The 25,725-nt window shown below is 39.2% G+C and overlaps 1 protein-coding gene across 4 annotated transcripts in view; it reads left to right on the plus strand.

Moving 5' to 3' along the window:
- The window catches only part of LOC126190664 (coiled-coil domain-containing protein 124), a 35,486-nt gene extending 26,816 nt beyond the window's left edge, over positions 1-8,670 (plus strand). For all 4 annotated transcript variants that reach the window (XM_049931105.1, XM_049931104.1, XM_049931103.1 and 1 more), the window contains exons 4-5: positions 7,695-7,840; positions 8,385-8,670. In XM_049931105.1, coding sequence (XP_049787062.1) covers positions 7,695-7,840; positions 8,385-8,577 — 339 coding nt within the window. In that variant the 3' untranslated portion in view covers positions 8,578-8,670. The remainder of the gene's footprint in view (positions 1-7,694; positions 7,841-8,384) is intronic.
- The last annotated feature ends 17,055 nt before the right edge of the window (positions 8,671-25,725 follow it).

The following is a 25,725-nucleotide window of genomic DNA, read 5'->3' on the forward strand; positions in this document are numbered from 1 at the left end:
GTCATCATATCTTAAAATCATCAGTGCTGTTTACTATGAGATTAAGTTGGCAACAGGGCCATCTAATGAGGGAATGGTGCAGTTAGATGTGTCAAAACCCACTCTGATACTTTTCACACAGGAAGACTGCGGCAAAACAAATGCACTGTCAAAATTTTAGCTGCTAAGGCACACTGCAAGTATTTTTTAAATATTAAAGCTACTCATCTATGGTGCACAAAGATCCATTTATTACGGCAGTTTGTACAGCCCTTCCTGTCTAGTGTACAATTGGTGAATAAGCAGATACAGCCATGACATCAGAACGTAGCACTGTGTAGCGTGAAGTCCAACGCGTGACACATAAAAAATTTTAAGCACTTACACCATGCCAAACATGTCTCAAATGATTAATTTTTTGAATAACTTGCAATTCATATCTCAGCTAAACTGTTGCGGAGGTAATTGCTATACCAGTGAGTAGCAGAGGAAAGAAAATAAAGGCAATGTGTGATGTTGAATTACAGATTACTTCCATCAGTAAGGGCTTTACTTTATTGATGTTGAGTATTTTATAACAATTCTTGTAGCAAATTTTGTATGAAATTTTTAATAATGTATATTTTATTAACAATGAGACATTTCCTTGTTTATTCCCTGAAATTGTCTCAAAAATGCGAAGTGTCTATTGAATGATGAAATGAAAGATTTTCTTTACACCAGGCACACCTGACAAAATATTAATGCATTCAGACACTTCACAGTAATTAACTAGTTTTAATTATAGAGAACTGGAATGAAGTAAGAAATTGTTGTGACCATTGTTCCGCATATTGTGCTGTGTACCAGACGTACTTCATCAAATTTGTAGAATGTGGTGATACAAATTGACACTGCAGAAATGACTGATGTTTAACAATACTGTTCCGCTGATAAACCTAAAATGACAAAGAGCTGTTGGAAATTATACTGTCTGATGATTTTCTGAAAAATTCTTTACACTGTAAAGAAAATTGTATGTAAAGTAACAATATTATGAAAAGGAAAGAAAGTGAGCTTTCGGCCACCATGGCCTTAGATGGACACACACACACACACACACACACACACACACACACACACACACACACACAGTCTCTGGCTACTGGGCTACTGAAAGGGCCAGACACAGTTGAAAAACTTTTTATCTAGAGGCTGAATCACACTAATTAGATGAGGATGGAATCCGAATTATCTTGACCGTCTTCGTTACCCTCCTGAGGACAGAGGTATTTCTATGTCCAACTAAGAGTACAATAAAAGCAATGAATTACTCTCTGCAAGTGGTAACAAGACATTTCAGATGCAACATTGTAGGTAAACAGTCTTTTTTTTAATTTTTTTCCTAATTTTCCTTGATATTTCTGACAACAGATATGATGTTGCATGAATAGTAATCCACTGATAGTTATCACTGGCATAAACAGTTATAATAAAACAAGAAGCTTCATTTTCACATCAGCTGTGAATTTTTCTATAGTATTATGAATATAATAGAGGGAAACATTCCACGTGGGAAAAATATATCTAAAAACAAAGATGATGTGACTTACCAAACGAAAGCGCTGGCACGTCGATAGACAACAAAGATGATGTGACTTACCAAACGAAAGCGCTGGCATGTCGATAGACACGTCTATCGACGTGCCAGCGCTTTCGTTTGGTAAGTCACATCATCTTTGTTTTTAGATATATTTCTATAGTATTATATATTAATAACATCTCCTCTACCGATTTACTTGAAGTAATTTCAATAATCTGTTTAACCATCCTGGAAATCAGTAATGTTCCTCTCACTTGTCTTTCAGAGTGCCCAGTCTCGTAGATCCCCCTGGATAACAGTGCACTGCCTCTCATGAGCAGTTCTAAACCTTTTGAAAAGTTTTTGTTTTATGGTTTTGTGAGTTTTATGTTGATTCATATTTTGTACATCATGTAAATCTTTTCTCCATTTATATAATTCATGTTCAAGATTTTACAAAACAAAATTAGCCATGCTCACCACTTAAATTTGACTGATTTGTCCTCCTTCTGTTTAACCAAAAAAATGTTCAACCATTTCTTTGTCACTGAAAGCTGTTGCTGCAGGTTTTCTTTGGGCTTGGAAGGTAGTCTATTTGTGTTCTGGAGTTTAATTAGCACAATGATCATCTTTCGAGCCACACTTCATGAAATTGTACAAGTTATATCGTGTCCCTTCAAATACTTGTCATTTCCCAATTCTAATGAAATGTTGAAATCATTCGAATTAATGTCCAACAAATTAACTAATACATAACACACATTATGTAGATCTTCAGGAGAAGTAGGTGATTTAGATTGCACATCACATTCTTCATATTTCATATTTGCAAGGTTGAAAATGTTAATTGGATTCCACATTACTGTAAAATCCTGGAAGCTGCACAAATACAGATGTTATTCACAACCACTGCTAATTATTATGAACATTAACTGAGTTACAAATTTGAGTGAATAGTAACTTGAACAATTGTGTCACAGAAACTATTAACGGAAACTGAAATTCGCTTTACAAATTATGACAGTGTTATGTTTATTGATGTGTCATCAACCAGAGATATGTGCTTGCCACGTTGTGCATTGACTGTCTGCTACTGCTATGGCAGTGAGCTGGTGAGCTACAAATTTGGCAGTGTTCAGCCTTTTTTTAAAAAAATACTTGCATTGTTTATCAGCTACAATTGAAGTCACTAGAGAAATAATATATTTAGAAGCAAAAAAAACCAGAACACCTAAAGCCCATCAACATTTAAATCATCATTTCTCATTTGCAAAAAGGAGGGATCTGATTTCGCAGAGCATATTTTACCCATTGAACTGGTGAAAAAGTTATGTATGTTTTTCTCTGGCAGTTGACGATGGTACCGCCAGGACAGGTTCAAAATCATTTTTTTTTTTTCATACAAGCAATATTTCATTTATTGCCCATTCCTACATTTTTCTAGATGAGCAACATATTTAGTGCCTCCCTCCTTCACTCCTTCACACACTAGTTGATATTCCTGGGGCTCATGCTAAGACCTTCAAAATAAATTTAAATCTAATGGGCTTGGAAATGGATTCTTTATTATGATATATCCTGTGTACAAATTTTGCACTATGTACACCTCTCACACCCCTCTCCGTTTGGCGCCCCAAGCGACTGATTATATTGCTTGGGTCTTAAACTGATCATGGCCATGGAAAAGATAAGACTTCATTACTAGTCCAACACTGCACATGTAGTTGCAGGTAGAAGTGTTATGAAGAAAAGTATAAGGCATTATCAAGGAAGATCGCACATTACATGGATTCGGCCCTTTCCATACTGAGGTTGTATATATCGTGAGTGCTGTAACCCTTTAGTGAAGGTGCATCAGATAGTTTGAAATGTGCTCCTTGTAAACACAAGTACAATGTGCTTCAGTGGGCAAGCCTGTAAAGATTTAACTTTCAGCCGAAAGCTAAATCTTAAATCTCTTCATTGTGCCTGTCTGCAACTCAGCATGTCACCTTTACGATAAGTAGCAGTCTGTCCTTTTCCTTATATTGTTGATATTTCAACCTGGACTTTCCATTGCTCATTATGCAGCATAAAAGCAGGAATGGGTGAAAATGGAGAATGTTCCTATTTTTTGTGTGTGCATATTGATGGAAATTTTAATTGCAAAAACAGTGCTTGAGCGTCTTTAACATTAACTTTTTCTTTTTGTGTGATTGCTAGTTTCAAAAATATGCACACTAACTTGTTAATACATTGTACCAATTTACATTCATTATTAATTTTTTAAGGTAACCCATTACTTACAGGGCTATTCATAAGTGCCTCTGGGGTCTCAGAAACCCTACCATGCAAAAACTACAAGGTGTGCAGAAAATTGGCATATATCAGTGGATAGAGCATGCCTGCAAGTTTTGATTTGTAATACACACTGTGGCGTTGTTGCATTTGTCACTAGTAGTGGTCAAGTGTGTAATAACATGGCATGTAATGCAACAATGCATGCATTGTGTGACCTCATATTCACTAAATGTGAGTCAGCAGTGATGCTTCAATGAGGATTTTGTACGGAATCTCAGGTAAAAGCTCCAAGAGACTAAACAATCCATGGGTAGTGGAACACATTCCATGAGATTTGATGTTTATCTGGTGGGTGGGGGAACAGGCTGGCTGAGATAGTTAGCAGAGAATGGTGAAGCGTGTGTGAGAAAGATTCACCAGGAACCTGAACAAATCACTGTGCAAACAGAAAACGGGTCATCTGTGTGACCCATTCTATGCAAATTCTGCATGTAAAACCATACTGAACGCATTTGTTACTTGTGTTGACTATTCAGGACAGTGAACTTTGTTCTGACTTTTTCAGTGACTTGCACCAAGTAATGGAGGGAGACAGTTCAATTTGTAACTGCTAGTTGCAATAAGTTGGAGGTCTACTGTAGTTAAAGCGCAAGATCCCTGCTTATTTCATTAATGAATCATCATAGTTAAGAAATTTTATGTAGAATAATAACAAAAGATGAAGGATAAATTGCTGCTCACCACATAGGGGTGGTGTTAAGACCTGGACAGACAATGAAAAAGAATACTAGAAATTTCTTGTTGTTCCATTGTGGAATTTCCATACTTAGAAATTTGTCTTGGTGTAAATATGCTAATTACATTTCAGTGATTCAGCATAGAAGATGAAATGTGGCACCTATAATCATTGGAGAATACCTGTGATGTCAACATCAAAATAAATTATAGAATTCAGTCTTGGTCACATTTTAATTCAGTAGATAAATTAAAATGAGACCAAGACTGGGAGTTCTACAGTTCATTTAGTCCAGGAGGAGGAGCCATTTCAATTATTGAAATTTTTGTGACATCATCATCATCATTTAAGACTGATTATGCCTTTCAGCGTTCAGTCTGGAGCATAGTCCCCCTTATAAAATTCCTCCATGATCCCCTATTCAGTGCTAACATTGATGCCTCTTCCGATGTTAAGCCTATTACTTCAAAATCATTCATAGAGTTCATTCCCAGTTTTTCTTTGATTTCCTCATTGTAAACACCCTCCTGCCATTGTTCCCATCTACCAGTACCTGCAATCATCCTAGCTACTTTCATATCCGTAACCTCAACCTTATTGATAAGGTAACCTGAATCCACCCAGCTTTCGCTCCCATACAACAAAGTTGGTCGAAAGATTGAACGATGCACAGATAACTTAGTCTTGATACTGACTTCCTTCTTGCAGAAGAGAGTAGATCGTAGCTGAGCGCTCACTGCATTAGCTTTGCTACACCTCGCTTCCAGTTCTTTCACTATGTTGCCATCCTGTGAGAATATGCATCCTAAGTACTTGAAACCATCCACCTGTTCTAACTTTGTTCCTCCTATTTGGCACTCAATCCGTTTATATCTCTTTCCCACTGCCATTACTTTCGTTTTGGAGATGTTAATCTTCATACCATAGTCCTTACATTTCTGATCTAGCTCTGAAATGTTACTTTGCAAACTTTCAATCGAATCTGCCATCACAACTACGTCATCTGCATATGCGAGACTGCTTATTTTGTGTTCACATATCTTAATCTCACCCAGCCAGTTTATTGTTTTCAACATATGATCCATAAATAATATGAACAACAGTGGATACAGGTTGCAGCCTTGTCTTACCCCTGAAACTACTCTGAACCAGGAACTCAATTTACCATCAACTCTAACTGCTGCCTGACTATCTATGTAGAGACCTTTAATTGCTTGCAAAAGTTTGCCTCCTATTCCATAATCTCGTAGAACAGACAATAACTTCCTTCTAGGAACCCGGTCATATGCCTTTTCTAGATCTATAAAGCATAGATACAGTTCCCTGTTCCACTCGTAACACTTCTCCATTATTTGCCGTAAGCTAAAGATCTGGTCCTGACAACCTCTAAGAGACCTAAACCCACACTGATTTTCATCCAATTTGTCCTCAACTAATACTCGCACTTTCCTTTCAACAATACCTGAGAATATTTTACCCACAACGCTGATTAAAGAGATACCTCTGTAGTTGTTACAATCTTTCCTGTTTCCATGTTTAAAGATTGGTGTGATTACTGCTTTCGTCCAGTCTGATGGAACCTGTCCCGACTCCCACGCCATTTCAATTATCCTGTGTAGCCATTTAAGACCTGGCATTCCACTGTATTTGATGAGTTCCGACTTAATTTCATCCAGCCCAGCCGCTTTATTGCACTGCAATCTATTGACCATTTTCTCCACTTCCTCAAATGTGATCCTATTTCCATCATCATTCCTGTCCCATTGTACATCGAAATCTGAAACATTACTGATCGTATTTTCACCTACATTGAGCAACTCTTCAAAATATTCCCTCCATCTGCCCAAGGAATACACGTGTATCCCTCACAGCCTTCCTGAATTCCTGATCTGTTATTATATAATCAATGACAGATCTGGTTCCCCTGCCTCCCCAAGTATACCAGTGAATGTTCTTACGTTTAAAAAAGGAGTTTGTGATTACTAAGCCCATACTGGCACAGAAATCAAAGAGTTGTTTCCCGTTCCTGTTAGCCTCCATATCCTCTCCAAATTTACCCATAACCTTTTCATACCCTTCTGTTCGATTTCCAATCCTGGCATTAAAATCACCCATGAGCAGAACACTGTCCATGCCCTTTACTCCAACAACTACGTCACTGAGTGCGTCATAAAAACTATCCATCTTATCTTGATCTGTCCCTTCACAATGTGAATATACTGACACAATCCTAATTTTCTTGTTAGACACTGTCAAATCTATCCACATCAGTCGTTCGTTTACGTACCTTATTGCAACTGCGCTGGATTCCATTTCTTTCCTGATGTAAAGCCCTACACCCCATTGTGCTATTCCTGCTTTGACTCCTGACAAGTAAATCTTGTATTCTTCCACTTCCTCTTCTTTCTCACCCCTTACCCGAATGTCACTAACAGCTAAAACGTCAAACCCCATCTTACTTGCAGCATCTGCCAACTCTACCTTCTTCCCAGAGTAGCCCCCATTGATATTAATAGCTCCCCATCTTGTTACCATTCGTTTGCCGAGTCGTATCTTAGGAGTCCCTGGTTTGTCAATTAGAGGTGGGACTACGTCACCTCCAAAGTTCTGAGGCATTTTGCTCTGATTGTTGCCAGCATCATATTTAAAGTTCCAGGGAAGCAGGTTGCTAGCCTTACTTGCCCCGGGTCCCATTGGGTTTTACCCCTAACGGTTGAGGGACTAACCGGTGGATTTGGTAGTCTTTGCCATCTGAGCACAAAGGTGACCACGACTCAGAATATGTCAGAGATGCCCAGCCTCATTCCAAAGTTACTGGTATCCTGACTGTCAGGACCACTTACTTGGCCACTCATACGTTGCCCGTGGTTCATGAACTAGGACATGACAACAGGAACCCACTTCTTATTTTAACAATTTTTGTGACTAACAAAAATAAATGTAATGCTACTATTTCAACTCTGTAGTGTGTGTAAAATTATGCTACTTTATAAGGTTTAGGAGATAAGCCAAATTTCTTGTTTTTACTACTTGTTCTCCAATTTGTATTAAAGGTATAAAAGATGTTAACCATGCATTAATTATAACACTTGTTACCAGTGGCATGGCCATCATTATTTACTTGTTTGTATTTTTCAGGCTGAAACAGAACGCAGACGTTTAGCTGCTCTGAAGATTAAAGAACCAGAGACACACTTAGAAGTGCCTTTAGAGGAAAACATAAATAGAGTGGTTGTTGAAGGAGATGAGGCACGGAACATTGATGAAGCCATTGCTGTTCTCAGGTAAATCTCCCTCTCTCTATCTATCTCGTGTGTGCGTGCTTGTGGGCGATTCCATTTCCAAACTGAATCCTCAGCCTGACTGGACACTAAAAATATTACACCTTCTGTCAGTCACAATGTTGGTTGATATTTCTGTAATTTGCTGACTTCCATAGTTTCCTGTTCCATCTTGACTTATCTCCTCACCGTCGTGCTCTCACCCACATAAAATGTGTTTTACTCCCTCATGCAACTTTATTATCTCTGTCTCTTGTACTCTAGTATGGCTTATCAACTGTCTCTATGATCCCTTTACATTCACTCGTTAAGTCAGTCAGGGTAAGTGTGGTTCTAATAATCCCTTACCCTCTCCTTTCCTTAAGTTCATAATTTTTGATTAAACAGACTGAAATTTTCATTTTGTTCTCAGATTCATAATCCAGTTTTCTTTCTTTTTTCTTTCTTTCCTTTTTTTTTTTTTTTTTTTTAAAAAAAAAAAAGTTTGTTCTTAGTCAAGCATGGTGATTTTTTATTTTTATTTATTTATTTTTTTTCTTTGTTGCAGTGACAAAACTTCAGTAGTTGACAAACATCCAGAGAAACGATTAAAAGCTGCATACACAGAATTTGAAGAAGCTAATCTTCCCCGTATAAAAATGGAAAATCCTACACTTAGACTGTCACAGCTTAAACAGATATTGCGAAAGGAGTGGATGAAATCACCACAGAATCCCCTCAATCAGCGTTTGATGTCATAGTTAATGTATAATTATAGTTTTGTGGTTAAATGATGTGTGGACTTGTTTTCATTATTGTGTAAATGAGGCATTAAATCTCTGAGTGCAGTTTAATGTGTTATTTTCGCCGTTGTGTAAAATACCATGTAATTGTAGCTTCTCACCATTTTACTGTTTTTCATTAAGTTTCACTGTTTTGTTTGCTGCAGGTTTATAAGCAATTGATGTGCTAAGTGTTATAAGCTCTCGTCCTCCTTAGTTTTAAGTGAACTGATCTTGTTCTTAAGTATTCACTATCGGACCATTGAGGGAGACACTTGCAACAGTCAGTGGTTTCATAGAAAGTTAGACTGCAGTCTGTGCATGTCTGTACTACAAAATTAATGACAAACGAAGGTAAGTGTTGTGGAATAAAAGATGACATTCTTTAATATAGTTTACTTAACTTTCAAGAATATAAACACATCCAACCATAACACACTCTATGGCTGTCGGGAAACTGACAAATTCCATAAATCATTAACTCTGAAAAAGGCATGAAACGAGTAGACATTCCTATTTCAATGCCTACTAAACACTTTCTATCTTAACTTTGCATATTCCTGTCCCTTATCTCTTTCATCAAGCCCTATCCGTTGGAAAAGTCGTGATACTACAGAAAGCTGGCATCTGCTGCTAGGTAGCTGGCTGGTAAGGAAATCGATCACACTATCTTTAGAGTATGTAGGGAGTGGGCAGCATAATATGTATATCACATGAAATGTCTGACCAGTTCCATCTGGTTGGTTCCTATTTTCAGTTGCCTTAAATGGAGAAAATTTTGGACAAAATGTATTCCCCTAAATAAATGTGTACTGAGTTTGGAGAATCATCCAGAAGAGGGAATGGGGCATTCACACTTGTGTGCAATTGATGCATCACATAATATGCTTTGTCAAACAATGGGAAGTCTAGGTTGAAATATCAACAGTTGTGAAAAGGACAGATTGATACGTGCCAGAAAGATGGCATGGTAAGTTGCAAACAGGCACAATGAAAAGGCTGTTACACACTGAGCTTCTGATCGAAGCCTTCTTCAAAAAAGAAAAGAAAAAACTACATATACAGGGCTATTACAAATGATTGAAGCGATTTCATAAATTCACTGTAGCTCCATTCATTGACATATGGTCACGGCACACTACAGATACATAGAAAAACTCATAAAGTTTTGTTTGGCTGAAGCCGCACTTCAGGTTTCTGCCGTCAGAGCGCTCGAGAGCGCAGTGTGGGAAAATGGCGACAGGAGCCGAGAAAGCGTATGTCGTGCTTGAAATGCACTCACATCAGTCAGTCGTAACAGTGCAACGACACTTCAAGACGAAGTTCAACAAAGATCCACCAACTGCTAACTCCATTCGGCGATGGTATGCACAGTTTAAAGCTTCTGGATGCCTCTGTAAGGGAAAATCAACAGGTCGGCCTGCAGTGAGCGAAGAAACGGTTGAACGCGTGCGGGCAAGTTTCACGTTTAGCCCGCGGAAAATTGGCTCATGCCACAATTGGAGACCGACAGCGCCGACTTCATCTTTCAACAGGATGGTGCTCCACCGCACTTCCATCATGATGTTCAGCATTTCTTAAACAGGAGATTGGAAAACCGATGGATCGGTCGTGGTGGAGATCATGATCAGCAATTCATGTCATGGCCTCCACGCTCTCCCGACTTAACCTCATGCGATTTCTTTCTGTGAGGTTATGTGAAAGATTGAGTGATTAAACCTCCTCTACCAAGAAATGTGCCAGAACTGCGAGCTCGCATCAACGATTGATGGGGACATGCTGCGCCGAGTGTGGGAGGAACTTGATTATCGGCTTGATGTCTGCCGAATCACTAAAGGGGCACATACCGAACATTTGTGAATGCTTAAAAAAACTTCTTGAGTTTTTGTATGTGTGTGCAAAGCATTTTGAAAATATCTCAAATAATAAAGTTATTGTAGAGCTGTGAAATCGCTTCAGTCATTTGTAATAACCCTGTACATATTCGCAGAAGCAGTCACACCTCATACACACTTGAACACTATCTCTGGCCGCTCTGGCCAGACTGCAGCTGTTGCATTGAACATATACAGCAATTTGAAGTGGAGCAGGGAAAGGGAGGATAGCAGAGAACAAATTTGGGGGGGAGAACACTATCTGGTGGAGCATACAGGGACTAGGTGGCAGGAAAAGGCTGCCAGGTGCAGCGTTGGGAGGCTGTGAAGGAGGAATGGAGAATGCAAAAGGGGAGGAACAGAGGGGGGAAAAGACTTCTTAGTGTGTGGTGCACAGTGGGGGTAAGGAGGCATGAATTGGGAGGAGGTGATTGGACAGGGAGATGGAAACTGTTGAGTGAAGTGTGTGGGGACCATAGGTTTCATGTCCCCTAATCCTCATCGTGTGCCACACTCTGCAAATGCACCCATCTGTCTTTTCCATTTTGTCCCCCCCCCCCCCCCCTTTTCCGCCACCCCACCCCTTCCAGCCACCCTACAATAGGCCTGGCAGCATTGTCCTGCAACCTTCTACTCCCCGAACGCTTACCAGACAGTGTTCTTCTCCACCCCACGTGTATTGTGTGTGTGTGTGTGTGTGTGTGTGTGTGTGTGTGTGTGTGTGTGTGAGAGAGAGAGAGAGAGAGAGAGAGAGAGAGAGAGGGGGGGGGGGGGGGGTGCCTGCTTTGGTGAATATTATATATTTTCTGAAGAAGGCTTTGGCCAAAAGCTTGATGTGTAAAAGTCTTTTTGTTGTGCCTGTCTGCAACTCAGTATGTCATCTTTATGGCGAGTAGCAAATCATATGCTGTATGGCAGGCATGTATCTGAATGTTTTTGCTAAGAACCTACAGGCACATGTAATTGTCAGAAACATTCTCTGATCAAAGTAGTATTTGCTCTGTCCCAGTCGAAATGTTTTCAGTTGGCCTCTTTTTAAGGTTGTTGTTGTGGTCTTCAGTCCTGAGACTGGTTTGATGCAGCTCTCCATGCTACTCTATCCTGTGCAAGCCTCATCATCTCCCAGTACCTACTGCACCGTACATCCGTCTGAATCTGCTTAGTGTGTTCATCTCTTGGTCTCCCTCTGCGATTTTTACCCTCCACACTGCCCTCCAGTACTAAACTGGTGAGCCCTTGATGCCTCAGAACATGTCCTACCAACCGATCCCTTCTTCTAGTCAAGTTGTGCCACAAACTCCTCCCCAATTCTTTTCAATACCTCCTCATTAGTTATGTGATCTACCCATCTAATCTTCAGCATTCTTCTATAGCACCACAGTTCGAAAGCTTCTATTCTCTTCTTGCCCAAACTATTTATCGTCCATGTTTCACTTCCATACATGGCTACACTCCATACAAATACTCTCAGAAACGACTTCCTGACACTTAGACCTATACTCGATGTTAACAAATTTCTCTTCTTCAGAAATGCTTTCCTTGCCATTGCCAGTCTACATTTTATATCCTCTCTACTTCGACCATCATCAGTTATTTTGCTCCCCAAATACCAAAACTCCTTTACTACTTTAAGTGTCTCGTTTCCTAATCTAATTCCCTGAGCATCACCCGACTTAGTTCGACTACATTCCATTATCCTCGTTTTGCTTTTGTTGATGTTCATCTTATTCCCTCCTTTCAAGACACTGTCCATTCCGTTCAACTGCTCTTCGAAGTCCTTTGCTGTCTCTGACAGAATTACAATGTCATCGACGAACCTCAAAGTTTTTATTTCTCCTCCATGGATTTTAATACCTACTCCGATTTTTTTCTTTTGTTTCCTTTACTGCTTGCTCAATATACAGATTGAACAACATCGGGGAGAGGCTACAACCCTGTCTCACTCCCTTCCCAACCACTGCTTCCCTTTCATACCCGTCGACTCTTTATAACTGCCATCAGCTTTCTGTACAAATTGTAAATAGCCTTTCGCTCCCTGTATTTTACCCCTGCCACCTTCAGAATTTGAAAGAGAGTATTCCAGTCAACATTGTTGAAAGCTTTCTCTAAGTCTACAAATGCTAGGAACGTAGGTTTGCCTTTCCTTAATTGAGCTTCTAAGATAAGTCCCAAGGTCAGTATTGCCTCACGTGTTCCAACATTTCTGCGGAAACCAAACTGATCTTCCCCGAGGTCGGCTTCTACTAGTTTTTCCATTCGTCTGTAAAGAATTCGTGTTAGTATTTTGCAGCCCTGACTTATTAAAGTGATAGTTCGGTAATTTTCACATCTGTCAACACCTGCTCTCTTTGGGATTGGAATTATTATATTCTTCTTGAAGTCTGAGGGTATTTCACCTGTCTCATATATCTTGCCCACCAGATGGTAGAGTTTTGTCAGGACTGGCTCTCCCAAGGCTGTCAGTAGTTCTAATGGAATGTTGTCTACTCCCGGGGCCTTGTTTCGACTTAGGTCTTTCAGTGCTCTGTCAAACTCTTCACGCAGTATTGTATCTCCCATTTCATCTTCATCTACATTCTCTTCCATTTCCATAATATTGTCCTCAAGTACATTGCCCTTGTAAAGACCCTCTATATACTCCTTCCACCTTTCTGCTTTCACCTCTTTGCTTAGAACTGGGTTTACATCTGAGCTCTTGATATTCATACAAGTGGTTCTCTTTTCTCCAAAGGTCTCTTTAATTTTCCTGTAGGCAGTATGCATCTTACCCCTAGTGAGATAAGCCTCTACAGCCTTACATTTGTCCTCTAGCCATCCCTGCTTAGCCATTTTGCACTGTCTGTCGATATCATTTTTGAGACGTTTGTATTCCTTTTTGCCTGCTTCATTTACTGCATTTTTATATTTTCTCCTTTCATCAATTAAATTCAATATTTCTTCTGTTACCCAAGGATTTCTACTAGCCTTCATCTTTTTACCTACTTGATCCTGTGCTGCCTTCACTACTTCATCCCTCAGAGCTCCCCATTCTTCTTCTACTGTATTTCCTTCCCCCATTCCTGTCAATTGTTGCCTTATGCTCTCCCTGAAACTCTGTACAACCTCTGGTTCTTTCAGTTTATCCAGGTCCCATCTCCTTAAATTCCCACCTTTTTGCAGTTTCTTCAGTTTTAATCTACAGTTCATAACCAATAGATTGTGGTCAGAGTCCACATCTGCCCCTGGAAATGTCTTACAATTTAAAACCTGGTTCCTAAATCTCTGTCTTACCATTATATAATCTATCTGATACCTTCTAGTATCTCCAGGATTCTTCCATGTATACAACCTTCTTTTATGATTCTTGAACCAAGTGTTAGCTATGATTAGGTTGTGCTCTGTGCAAAATTCTACCAGGCGGCTTCCTCTTTCATTTCTTACCCCCAATCCATATTCACCTACTACGTTTCCTTCTCTCCCTTTTCCTACTTCGAATTCCAGTCACCCATGACTTTTTAAGGTAAGAGATTGCAAAAGACTGAGATGAAGAGTAAATATAGTTGTTAAGCAAAACAGTTCAACAGAACATGGGGATGGAAAAACACTTACTGACTTTACTCCACAAAAACATAAGAAGCTTTATACAAAGTTTAAATTCCTATCATTACAGGAAAATTCAGATGAATGGTTAGATGTATTATGTTTATCAGAATGTGCTCTTGAAATTGTCACTCAGCATAATGAAAAGGTAGGGGTAGTGCCTGTATAGATCATAACTTAGCAATACCAGTAGTATGCAGATACCAGTGGGAAATGTTTTCAGCCACATCAAACAGTTAATCAGAGGTGGTAAACTGATTTACCTGGATAATTGTACAGATTGAAATATGAATTCTTTATTATAGTTTTTTTATTTTCTCTTACATTAAATAAAGGTAGAACAGCATTTTTAACACAAAGTTCCCCATAGTCCAGCAATGACTTTGTGATCTTGCATTGCATCATGAGAAAAGAGCTTCCAGAACAAGATAACAGAAGTGAACATGTAGAATGGCGATTGGTACTGATATTAACTGTTAGCAGTATTTGAACATTGAGTCAGTTTCCAGACTTGGATGGTCACATCACTGTAGTGCTTCACAAAACTGCTAAAATAGCCCCTTTTAGAACCTAGTAGGACCTTAAGTACAACTTGTCCCTTGTCTGTTAACATGTTCTGGCGTGCAGTTGGCAATTAGTCTTAGGAACAACACAAGTCAACCTTTGCAATGCTATTTACTATCTCATAATCTATTGGATAGTGAGTGCTTATGCAAATCATACCAATGAGGAAGGTAAAAAATAAAAAAAATAAATTAAAAAAAATGTTAACTTTAACACCTAAGTCACACTAAATTATGGAGGTGAATTAGAAGGGTCTCGGGTCTATGGCGTGTGGCATTTTGAATACTTGGCATTCTTCCTATGGTGCCGAATGAGCTAGCTTAGAAATTGACAGTGTAATTCAATGTCATGAGCACAGCAAATCAGAATCCTGTATTCCCTTCGTGATAAATGATAACAGACAACTGAAAGTGGATGGTTGTGCTTTGACCTGGCAACAATGAAATCTCCCATGTTGGAGCAGGAAGCAGCTGTAAATATGGTACATGCTATAGCTTCATTGGTGGATGTTGCACAATATTGCATGTGAAATGCCTTCATTCAAAATAAATGTTGCTGCTATTATTTAGTAAGAAATAGCGAAATGGTTGAAATAGACAAAGGATTGGCTATTTTGAAAAGGATATTATGGAACTGTACCAACTATCTGAACAGGACACTTGAGTGAATGAACAAATCTTATGTCAGTTGTGGAGCTAGCAAACATCGTCAGTCAGTTCCAGTTGTAATTGGAAAACCTGAGATATGAGCTTGCTACTACCAAGTATTTAAATATGTAATGAGATTCCTTTCAGCTTAATATAATACTTTTACCAATCATATGCCAAATTCATCTTATACAAAAGTAGTAATACACAAAAATTGTAACTTAGCTGCCAGCTTAATAGGTGCAATGAGTTATGATACAGTGCACAAGCAGAGGTCACAACTACTTTCAATTACATTAATAACTGACACAATACATTTTTACACTCAATTTTAAACTTTTGATGTATTTTTACTTGTTACTATTAGCATTCCAGCACCAAACAAAACAAGATTACATGGCCTTTATTATATAGGTACTTACAAATATTAAAAGTATAATATTCTGATGTCGTACAACTCTTTATTGTTATAACCATTGTGAGTGGAGAAAATGCTGTTCACTAATGTCTAACAATACAAGTCAGCAAGACTACGTGGGATACAAAAGAACTAAGCTTTAGTCAATGATCTGTTTTCTTACCCTGTGCATTGGCTTATTGTGACAGTATTCTACAAAATTTACATTATTATTCTAATTTCATTCATTTCTTTCCTAATTAACAAACTTGAAGCTTTTTTTCACTTCATTTATGGACCCTATTACTTCTTCATTTTCGCCTTTGACAGCATTTGAGAACATATTTAATTCATGTGTATCCACTGTTTGATTCTCTCCTTGCATGTTGAACCTACTTTTCATTTCATTTTGCTGTACCTCTGCAACTCATCATTGTAATCACAAAATTACATAACTACACTTCGTGTTCTAATAATACCACATAAAAATTGGTCTGCCTAATTCAACATCTGTGAAATAAATAATGGATCCCTTCTAAGCAGTTGTAACTGAGGGAGATATCACAGTGGCATATGGGATTTAACTTTTTTTATATATAAAATGATTACACATTATACAAACTTTCAAACCTTTACATCTATGGCTACAATGTTCATGAGTGATTGCTAGAGAAGATATGTGGAGGAGGAGCAGCAGGGTGGGTGTGGTGGTGGTGGTGGTGGTGGTGGTGGAAAATAGGTATCTCTCTCTCTCTCTCTCTCTCTCTCTCTCTCTCTCTCTCTCTCACACACACACACACACACACACACACACACACACACACACACAGTGAGAATGGGAGAGTGAGAGAGGTGAGAATTCAGGAGTGAGTGAGAGAGAGAGAGAGAGAGAGAGAGAGAGAGAGAGAGAGAATTCAGCAGAAAGACTGCTAAGCAGTTCTCATTCTTTTCTTCTGTTCCATGATTAGCGATATATTTTCAGTTACACCTTGAATCACATCTCTGGTTCACACACATTAATGATACCAGTGACATCTGGAACTGTGGCAAGCATAGCCTTTGTTCTTTCACCTTAAACCTTTAACACCTGCTCTGCAATCCACTTCATCTGTTCGCATTCCGCTCAATGAGGTACATTTGTGGATATTTGTCACCTCTTTGATTGCTTAATGAGAACCTCTGTCCATATGAAACAGGTAAGCAGTAATAATAACTCAATTTTTACAGCTGTTAACGTTAGACACAAAAAGCTACCTCCCCTGCAGTCTTAGCTCCTATGGACACCGCATCTGTAGTGGGAAACTTGAAGTAGCCTAACATGATAATAATCTTCAGAAAGCCTTTACAGATGTAAAATATTCAAAAACAGATTTCTGTATCATTTATTCTGAGACCAAAAGACTTGTTACCATTGTGAATTGGTCACATACTGGCATTCCCCTAAAGAGATCAATTACATCCTTTGTCATGGCTTCTGCCCTGAAAAGATACCATATTCCAAAGTGGTGTTCCATCTGGCAATATTTTAAATATTGTTTCTTCATTTTTAATTAATATTGTAAACAACCAGCTGAAAAATGCTCCTGTGAGAGCACGGAAATGGTGAATGTGCTCATCTGTAAAAGACGTTGACAGAAAAGTGGGGAACTAGCTGCCTCAATCCTCATTCTGCCTTCCTCACCAAAAATTTTGGCATGTGAACATATTTGTGCTCTTTTAATATAGAATATTCTAAATCCTTTTCCCAGTCTCTCTTGGTAGTGAAGCCTTCATACTCAGCCATCTCACTATCACTGTCTACATATGTCTGTGTCCCGCTATCACTGTCTTCATCCCTCTCTCTGTGTTCCTTACCACTGTCTTCTTCTCTGCCACTTTCACTGTCTCTCTGTCCCACTGCTATTGTCTTTTTCATTCTTTCTCTCTTCTGTGCCATTGTCTCATCCTTTTGTACTCAGTCTGCTACCTTTCTCTTCAACCACCATTATCTCCTCTCCACATATGTCCTTGAGGATGGTTTGCTCTGGTTTTTGACCCCCTGGATTGGGAAACTGTGGGTATAGGAGATGGAGGAAGTGGGCACATTCTTTCGTGTTAAAGTTCGCCGCTCTGAGGTAGTTCAGAACACCCAAGTGTATGTATGGTCTCCATTCATTTCTCTTTTTTGATTTCCACAGTCTCCTTTGTATTTTGCTCCAACTGCTACTATCTTCATTCATCTCTCTTTTTCTTTTATTGCCACAATCTCCCACAGACCATTGCTCTCTCATCCATCTTTGGCTCTCACTGATTATTGTCTTCATCCATCTCTCTCTCTCTCTTTCATTGCCATTTTCTCTCTCTCTTCCATCCTCACAGGTTCCTTGCTACTCTCTTTCAGCAGAAAAAAAGCATGAATATGTTTGCACCCTAAAATTTTTGTTAGGGAGGCAAAATGAGGATTGAGGCAGTTTGTTCCCCATTTTTCTGTAAGTGTCTTTTACAGACGAGCATATTCACGTCTTCTGTGCTGACAGGGGCATTTTTCAGCTAGTTTCCTCTCTCCCCCCCCCTTTTTACAGCAGGATGTGCTGCTTATATAAAATGAATTCTGTGGGTTAGTAAAATTTTGTCAGTTCGTGTTTCAACACATTATATACTTTGCCACATATAACAACAAGCATAAAGTGTGCATAATATGAAGTTAACACAGTATCGCATGTCATCCTACATAGGTTCCCAACATTTTTAGGCTACACCTGCATTTACCAAAACATTTTTTTTCTAATACAAAAAATTTCATGTGGCAAAATAATTTTTTTCAAGGTGCTTAAGCCACCAGGTGGCACCATCGAATAATTTTCAGGTCGAGACAGCCTCTACAGATGTGAAGTGAAGTGCCCAATATACACAGACAGTGCATCATAACATTTTATTGGTGAAAAAATGGTGATTAAAAGCCTCGGAACCCTTGCCATTTGTTCACTACATTAATTTAATCTACATTTACTCCTCAAACTGGATTTTACTTGCGTAAGTAGGGTAACTTTGAACATCTTTATCTCGGCAATGGATAATGGTATCAGAAAAGTTGTGAAGTTCCCAGAGAATATAGTCTTTAGAACAATTTTGACGATCTACCATGAAAGAAATTGTAGAAGTGACCATCGCCACAACTGGTACTTTTCATATCCAAAAATCGTGGTTTTTTGGGGTTTTCTCAGGAACTACCCGTTAACAAATGGTGCTTTTATAAGGTGCCTAAGGTCCACCCCAGACCACAAAAAATGCAAAAAACCAAACAATTTGCTGGGGCTGGAGGAAGTGTGTAATGTTTAAATTTTGAGCTGTCTTCTAGGATAGCTACAGTAAACTTGTTATTCCAATAGGTGTACAAATGGTCAGCAGACAAAGGGCTATTCAAAACACTTGACCCCTTATTCCTGTGATCAAGATAAGCTAAGATATGACCCCCCCCCCCCCCCCCTGAAAAATAGCATTTTTGTGCACAGCTTTTAGGAACATTGGTATCGAGCACTGTCGTGCATGGTCCAATATAATATCAGTTGATTCACAAATGTTGGTCTTTGTGATTAATTGTTTATAAAGGCTGGAAGAGTGGGCAGGGACTAAAAGATTTAGTTTTTAGTATGATTCTATTCTGGCCAAGTGAAACTACTACCACTGTTACTACTTCTTCTTCCACGAGAGGATAGTTATTTTCTCTTGCCAGTAATCTCAACTCTAATCGAAAGGTTTTAATCCTTTCTCATCGATTACTTGCTCCGTACATGACAAAGGTGACCGTGAAGATCCTGAGTACTAAAAAATGACGTATCAGAAACTGGGATGCACAGTAATTGCTGCAGGCACAACTTGACTGGTACATAACAAAGTAAAGAAAAGAGCAAAGTAAACAAGCAATTGTATTTTATGACAGGTAATAATTCTTATGCCAAAAGGGACATTTCCAGGAATACTTTCCATAACATTTATCAGCCCTAAGAATTTAAAGTATTGAACTGCACTAAGTATTTGATAATACTACAATGATAAAGCAGTGCTCTCATGCGAGTTTTGCGACAGAAAAATTATGAATTGTTTCATTAAATAATTATTTCGAGTTGGCCACATTCTGACGTAACAAACTACTGTAGCCACTAAATCATTTAAATTATGTCCCACATCTGACAGTATTTTAGGTCTCAGTATAGAGTTTCCTATACAGGAAAAAGCAAAGGTAATTCTAATATTTGTTTACTTCCAGAAGGGGAGTCCTTGCTAAAAAGTTGCTGCAGGGATGCAGTCTGGGTGTAGATGGCTGATGACCATATGAAAGGTGCCCTTGGTCTGTCTTTTGTTATCTCTTTTTGTTCCTGTTTTTTCACAAAGTTCTCTTATATTAGGTTGACAGATGACTAGAATTTGATATATCCAGCAATAAAATATTCTGTTTAAGAACTTCGGTGAAGGAGCACAGAAGCAGAGTGCCAAGGCTGATGTCTTAAACATTAAAAACTGTGATCACCCCTTCCCTCATTCCTAATCAGGAATTTTCTCATTTAATTTATAAGTAGTTGGTTTCTCATACAAACCTTCCATTTTTTTGAGGCAGTGTTGCCTGACCTTTAATGTACTTATGGAAGGTAACTTCAAGTTATTTCAGATGGAAGTAGTGATGAGGTCCTGACTACACAAGTCATTTATAGATGCTTGGTCATTTAACAGCTTATGCTTCATGAAGTTTCATCTTAGGGAAGCTGCACAGCATCAGCTGTGTAAATAAACTACATCATTCCACCAACAGTGTAGCCATTGTGTACACATTACATAAAATTTGAAAAAGATTGCTTCCTTGGAGAAGTCCATTCTGTAATTGCCATTTAATTATTTTTTCTGAAGGAGGATTCCTGATAAGCCTCCAGTAAGAGATGAAACATCAAAGTGTGTTGGACTTTCCATGTACCACAGGTGGCAGGCATATTTCATATTTACAAAAGTAGCAATTTGTCCTTTCTTCAAAACCATTCTCAGGATATTGAACTAAATTCAACATTAGCATCTAATGGGGCTTCCCACATCTAAAACCATTTTCTTCTGAGTTGGGGTTTTTATTGATAGTTGCTGAGAGTCTGTTCAAAAACATTGATTTTAGAAGTTTAAATAACTGATGGTAGAGAAAATGGGTGGAAGTTGTCTACTTGCTTGATGTACATTCCTTGCTTCACTGGTGGGTTTGTCATCGTTGGTTTGTCACTATTGAAACTCTGGTTTAGGTGGAATGTTGAGTTTGGTATCAACCAAATCAGTTTTAAAGGTGCACAATCTTGCGGTTGGAAATGAAACTGTTATTAAATGGTTTGTGTAAGCTGTAGACAACTCCAGTGAAGAGCAGAGGTGGTGAGTGTGTGTTTTGTTTACAGGGCTATATGGATCTTCTCCAAGGACATGGAAAATTATCCCCCGCCCCCCTCCTTCCCTTCCTTCCTCCCTCCCTCCCTCCCTCCCTCACTGACCACTAATTGAAAGGGGTCAGTTGAAGCAAATACTAAACCAAAAGAGCATATCTGCAGTTATTGCATGTTTTATGTTTGGGAAAATTCGAAGGCAGTAACATAAATATGAAAAAGAAAACAGTCTGCCGGCCGGAGTGGCAGAGCGGTTCTAGGCCCTACAGTCTGGAACTGCGTGACCGGTACGGTTACAGGTTCAAATCCTGCCTCGGGCATGGATGTGTGTGATGTCCTTAGGTTCGTTAGGTTTAAGTAGTTCTAAGTTCTAGGGAACTGATGACCTCAGATGTTAAGTCCCATAGTGCTCAGAGCCATTTGAAAACAGTCTGTACAGCAGACTGCACTTTGTAGCTGCGTGTTTGGAACTACTCGTTCATGCTGCTCATTCATAAACACACTAATTAACATGAACATACAAATTATTATTAAATCGAGGGTTAGCACATTCAACATCTACTTAGTTGTGCCAACTTTTTCAGTGGTGTGCCAAAGAAGAACACTAGGATGAGTTTACAACAGTTAAAATTGCAAAAGTGTGGAGCACCAAAAAAAGTGTTTTCTGCATGTTTTCCTTCAAGCAATCCCTTCAGTTAGAGTTAGTGTTAGATTGTTTAATTTCTCATATACCTTTCTTACTGGCTGGATAATATTTCCAATTGGTGATCAATTACGCACCCCAAGAAAATCAGGAGACCACAGACGAGTTGGCGTAAGACACTCTCCGATAGTTGTAGTGCATTGGGCGCAGCAACTTCACGTGACAACTCAGTCAACTGTGTAGTGTGATTTTTGTAAATGTTTCCATGGTACAGCCTCATTGTTGCCACAGCTATATAGATGACTGTTGTTCTCACCTGCAGCCATTAGTGCTTCACAGCTGAAAGCTGGCAATAGGACTGCTAGCTATTAGGGATCTTCTTACGTCAAATCAAGTACAGTAATAAAACTCTATGGTTCTTCTCATTCATTCCTTCAAGAGCCCCACAAAGAATAAGTAATTGCATTTTCTGGTGCTGGCAGATTTTAGAAACCAAACTGAGGGCTGTGTTGCTGCTCTGTTCTGTTTCCAATATCTATGAAAATACACATAGCAGGAACAATTGCCGTCTTTTTCAATGTTCTCTCCCTTTTCACTGAATGATCTTGGAAAGTTAATTTTTGGGGGAAGTGATAGTGCCTAAAAGATAGTTGCTTTAACGGATTTTTCACCTAACTTTTAAGGTATTCTAGCTCACTCAAATGTTTACTTTTTAGTGCTTTATCCTGAAAGCAATAGACTGCCACACAAGTCAAATTGTGCCACTTCTTGAGTGTGGGTGACTGCTGTAGCAGTTCACAATCAACATGCCTGCAGTGTGGTCAACAGCTGTAGAGATTCTGTGATGTATCTTGTTTATCAATTCGTTACACTGGAGCGAGGTTCTACATCTATACTCTGCAAACCATTGTGAAGTGAATGGCAAAGAATACCTCCCACTGTACCACTCTGAGGGCTTCTTCACATTCGATTTGTGTGGAGTGTGGGAATCTAATCTTGTTTTTGCAGTCCATACGTTAGTGATACATACGTAACTGTTCCTAGATTCCTCACTCTTGACACCTATTTCAGTTAGGCTTTCACAGTATAGTTGGACCATCTTCAGGAATCTACCAGATCAGGTTTTTTGGCAACTCTGTGACACTCTCTTGGGTCAAACCAACCTGTGACTATATGATGCCCTTCTTTGTATATGTTCAGCATCTGCTGCTAGTCTGCAGATGGATCACACATACCTGAGGAATATTCCAGGAGTTGTCACCCAGTGTTTTGTAAGCAATCTCCTTTGTAGACTAACTGCATTTTCCTACCAATAAATCAAAGTCTGGTACCTTGATTGAGCCTATGTGCTGATTCCATTTCTTATCCCTACAAATTGTTATACCCAGGTATTTGTCTGAGCTTACTGATTTTAATTGCAACTAATTAATATTGTAATCACAGGATACTACATTATTTCATCTTGTGAAACAGTTTTACAAAGTCATTAATATGCAATATGAGTAGCAAGGATACAAACACACTTTCCTGGGATATTCCTAGATTTATTACCTGTATCAATGACTTTCCATCAGAGATGATAAAATACTGTGTCCTCCCTAGAAAGTCGCAAATTTAATTTGATATGGTTGTCTTTCATTAATAAGCATTGGTGTGGCAGTGACACAAATGCTTTGTGGAAGTCAAGAAATATGGCAGCTGCTTCACTGCTTGATCTGTGGCTTTCAGGGTGTCGTGAGAAAAGTGCAAGTTGAGTTTCACACACCTGAGTTGCCAGAATCCACACTAGTGGGTATGGAAGTGGTTAGTCTGATCGAGACACTTCATTGTGTTTGAGTTCAGAGTATGTAATGTGATTTTTTTTTCAATTGGACAAAACTTTTTTGTTCAAGAGATCTGCAGAGTATTGTGGTTAAAAGTGGGCTAACCGAGCTGAAAATCCTGTATTGAATTTGACTGTAGCATTGCTGGTGCACTCTCACTACCCCTTCTTCTTTATTGGTTCAAAAATGGCTCTGAGCACTATGGGACTCAACTGCTGAGGTCATTAGTCCCCTAGAACTTAGAACTAGTTAAACCTAACTAACCTAAGGACATCACAAACATCCATGCCCGAGGCAGGATTCGAACCTGCGACCGTAGCGGTCTTGCGGTTCCAGACTGCAGCGCCTTTAACCGCACGGCCACTTCGGCCGGCTCTTCTTTATTCTAAACCCGACAGATAGTGTTCATTGTACAGTACTACACAGATGTTTTTTTACCACTCTTTAAGATACGCAAATCATATTTCCAACACTTCAGCAGCTTCACACTTACTTGTGAGACTACTGTTGTTACTCATACAAGTAAACAGTGTAAACAAATACTTCCAACTCTCGTAGTTCCAGTTAAATACACAGAACAAAAGCAAGCACCCAGCACATGGAAGAGGTGTGACAAGGCATTAGACCAAGTCTCAAAGAAGTCACAAAAAAGGTAGGAGGGCCTTATTTCACTCTTTGTTCCCTGTTGTGTATGTGTTATAACTGCCTTGGTGCAACTGCTCACAAAAGTTGGGAATAATTGTCTACCGATAAAATTTTGCCAGAATGAGATTTTCACTCTGCAGTGGAGTGCGCGCTGATATGAAACTTCCTGGCAGATTAAAACTGTGTGTCGGACCGAGACTCGAACTCGGGACCTTGCTTGGGTAGCTCAGTTCGTAGAGCACTTGCCCGCGAAAGGCAAGGTCCCGAGTTCGAGTCTCGGTCCGGCGCACAGTTTTAATCTGCCAGGAAGTCTGATTCAACTTTTGAACTGTTGATTAGAAGCAACTGTTAAATATTCCACACTACTAATGTAATAAGGCCAGCACCGATACTTACTTCACAACAGATTATATATTTGTACAGTACTTTTGTTGTACGAGTTCCCCATTTTAAACCAGATTGATGACATCTTTCAATTCTTTGTATTTTGTCTGTAATAAAAACCCATAGCTGGGATGTGACTGCCATTAATATTGTGACACACATCTTGTTCCACTCTACATGATACTCTCTAATTTAACAATGGAAAATTCAGGATAGAATGTAACAATATTATAAGGAAAGTTGCGCGCAAATGCAACTCACAGCACCAGTGCATGGTGGGAGTAAGGAGGAGGCTGGGGCAGGGAGGGGGAGAGAGAGTATGGTGGGGTGGCAGACAGTGAAGTGCTGCAGGTTAGGCAGAGGGAAGGGGAGAGGAGGTAGCGGAAAAGGAGAGAAATAAAAAGGCAGTGTGGTGGTGGCAGCAGCAGCAGCCTTAATGGCCGAAAGCTATGATTGTGAGAGTCTTTTTGTTGTGCCTATCATTGTGTGAGTAGCAACTTTCCTTCTCATAATATTGTTACATTACATCCTGAATTTTCCATTGTTTGATTTTTACCCGACAGCTTTTCTTTGATCCTAACCCACTGCTGTTTTTCTTTTGTTACTATTTTCTTTCATATCTTTATACGCAATGTTCGTCCTTCCCTGCATTTCTCTTGTTGTCTTACACACCGCACTGTATCAACCGTCTCAGCCGCATACAACAGACGGCTACAAGACCATGCTGATTGTTGATGCAGTTTAATGTTTCACATTACTCCCGCCGAAATAATCATCCTATACTTTCAAACTGATCACTCTCCCTGCGTCATTTCCTGTATTTTTGCATGTTAACTCTCACACCTTCCTGGTGCCACATGATCTTGTATCTCATCCTACAAACCCCTTTCCATCCCCTCACAATTTCTCCATTCTATCCCAGTTCACTCGCACTAACTCCACAATCCAGTCACATCTGCCATCCCCCTTCTTCAATTTTATCCACTCTCAGACCTTCTACCCACAGTAATATATATTTTTTATTAGTTATTCTTTACTTCGATCCTTGTGACTTCTTGCCAATTTTAGTGAGTTTTCGCCTTTCGCTATTGTTGACTCTCTCAGATTTCATTTTGTTTCCCCCTATTGCATCCATTTCATCCTTTTCGTGAATTTTCACACATAATTTTTCGCATTTTTCCACC

Source organism: Schistocerca cancellata, chromosome 6, assembly GCF_023864275.1.
Source record: "Schistocerca cancellata isolate TAMUIC-IGC-003103 chromosome 6, iqSchCanc2.1, whole genome shotgun sequence".
Lineage (NCBI taxonomy): Eukaryota > Metazoa > Arthropoda > Insecta > Orthoptera > Acrididae > Schistocerca > Schistocerca cancellata.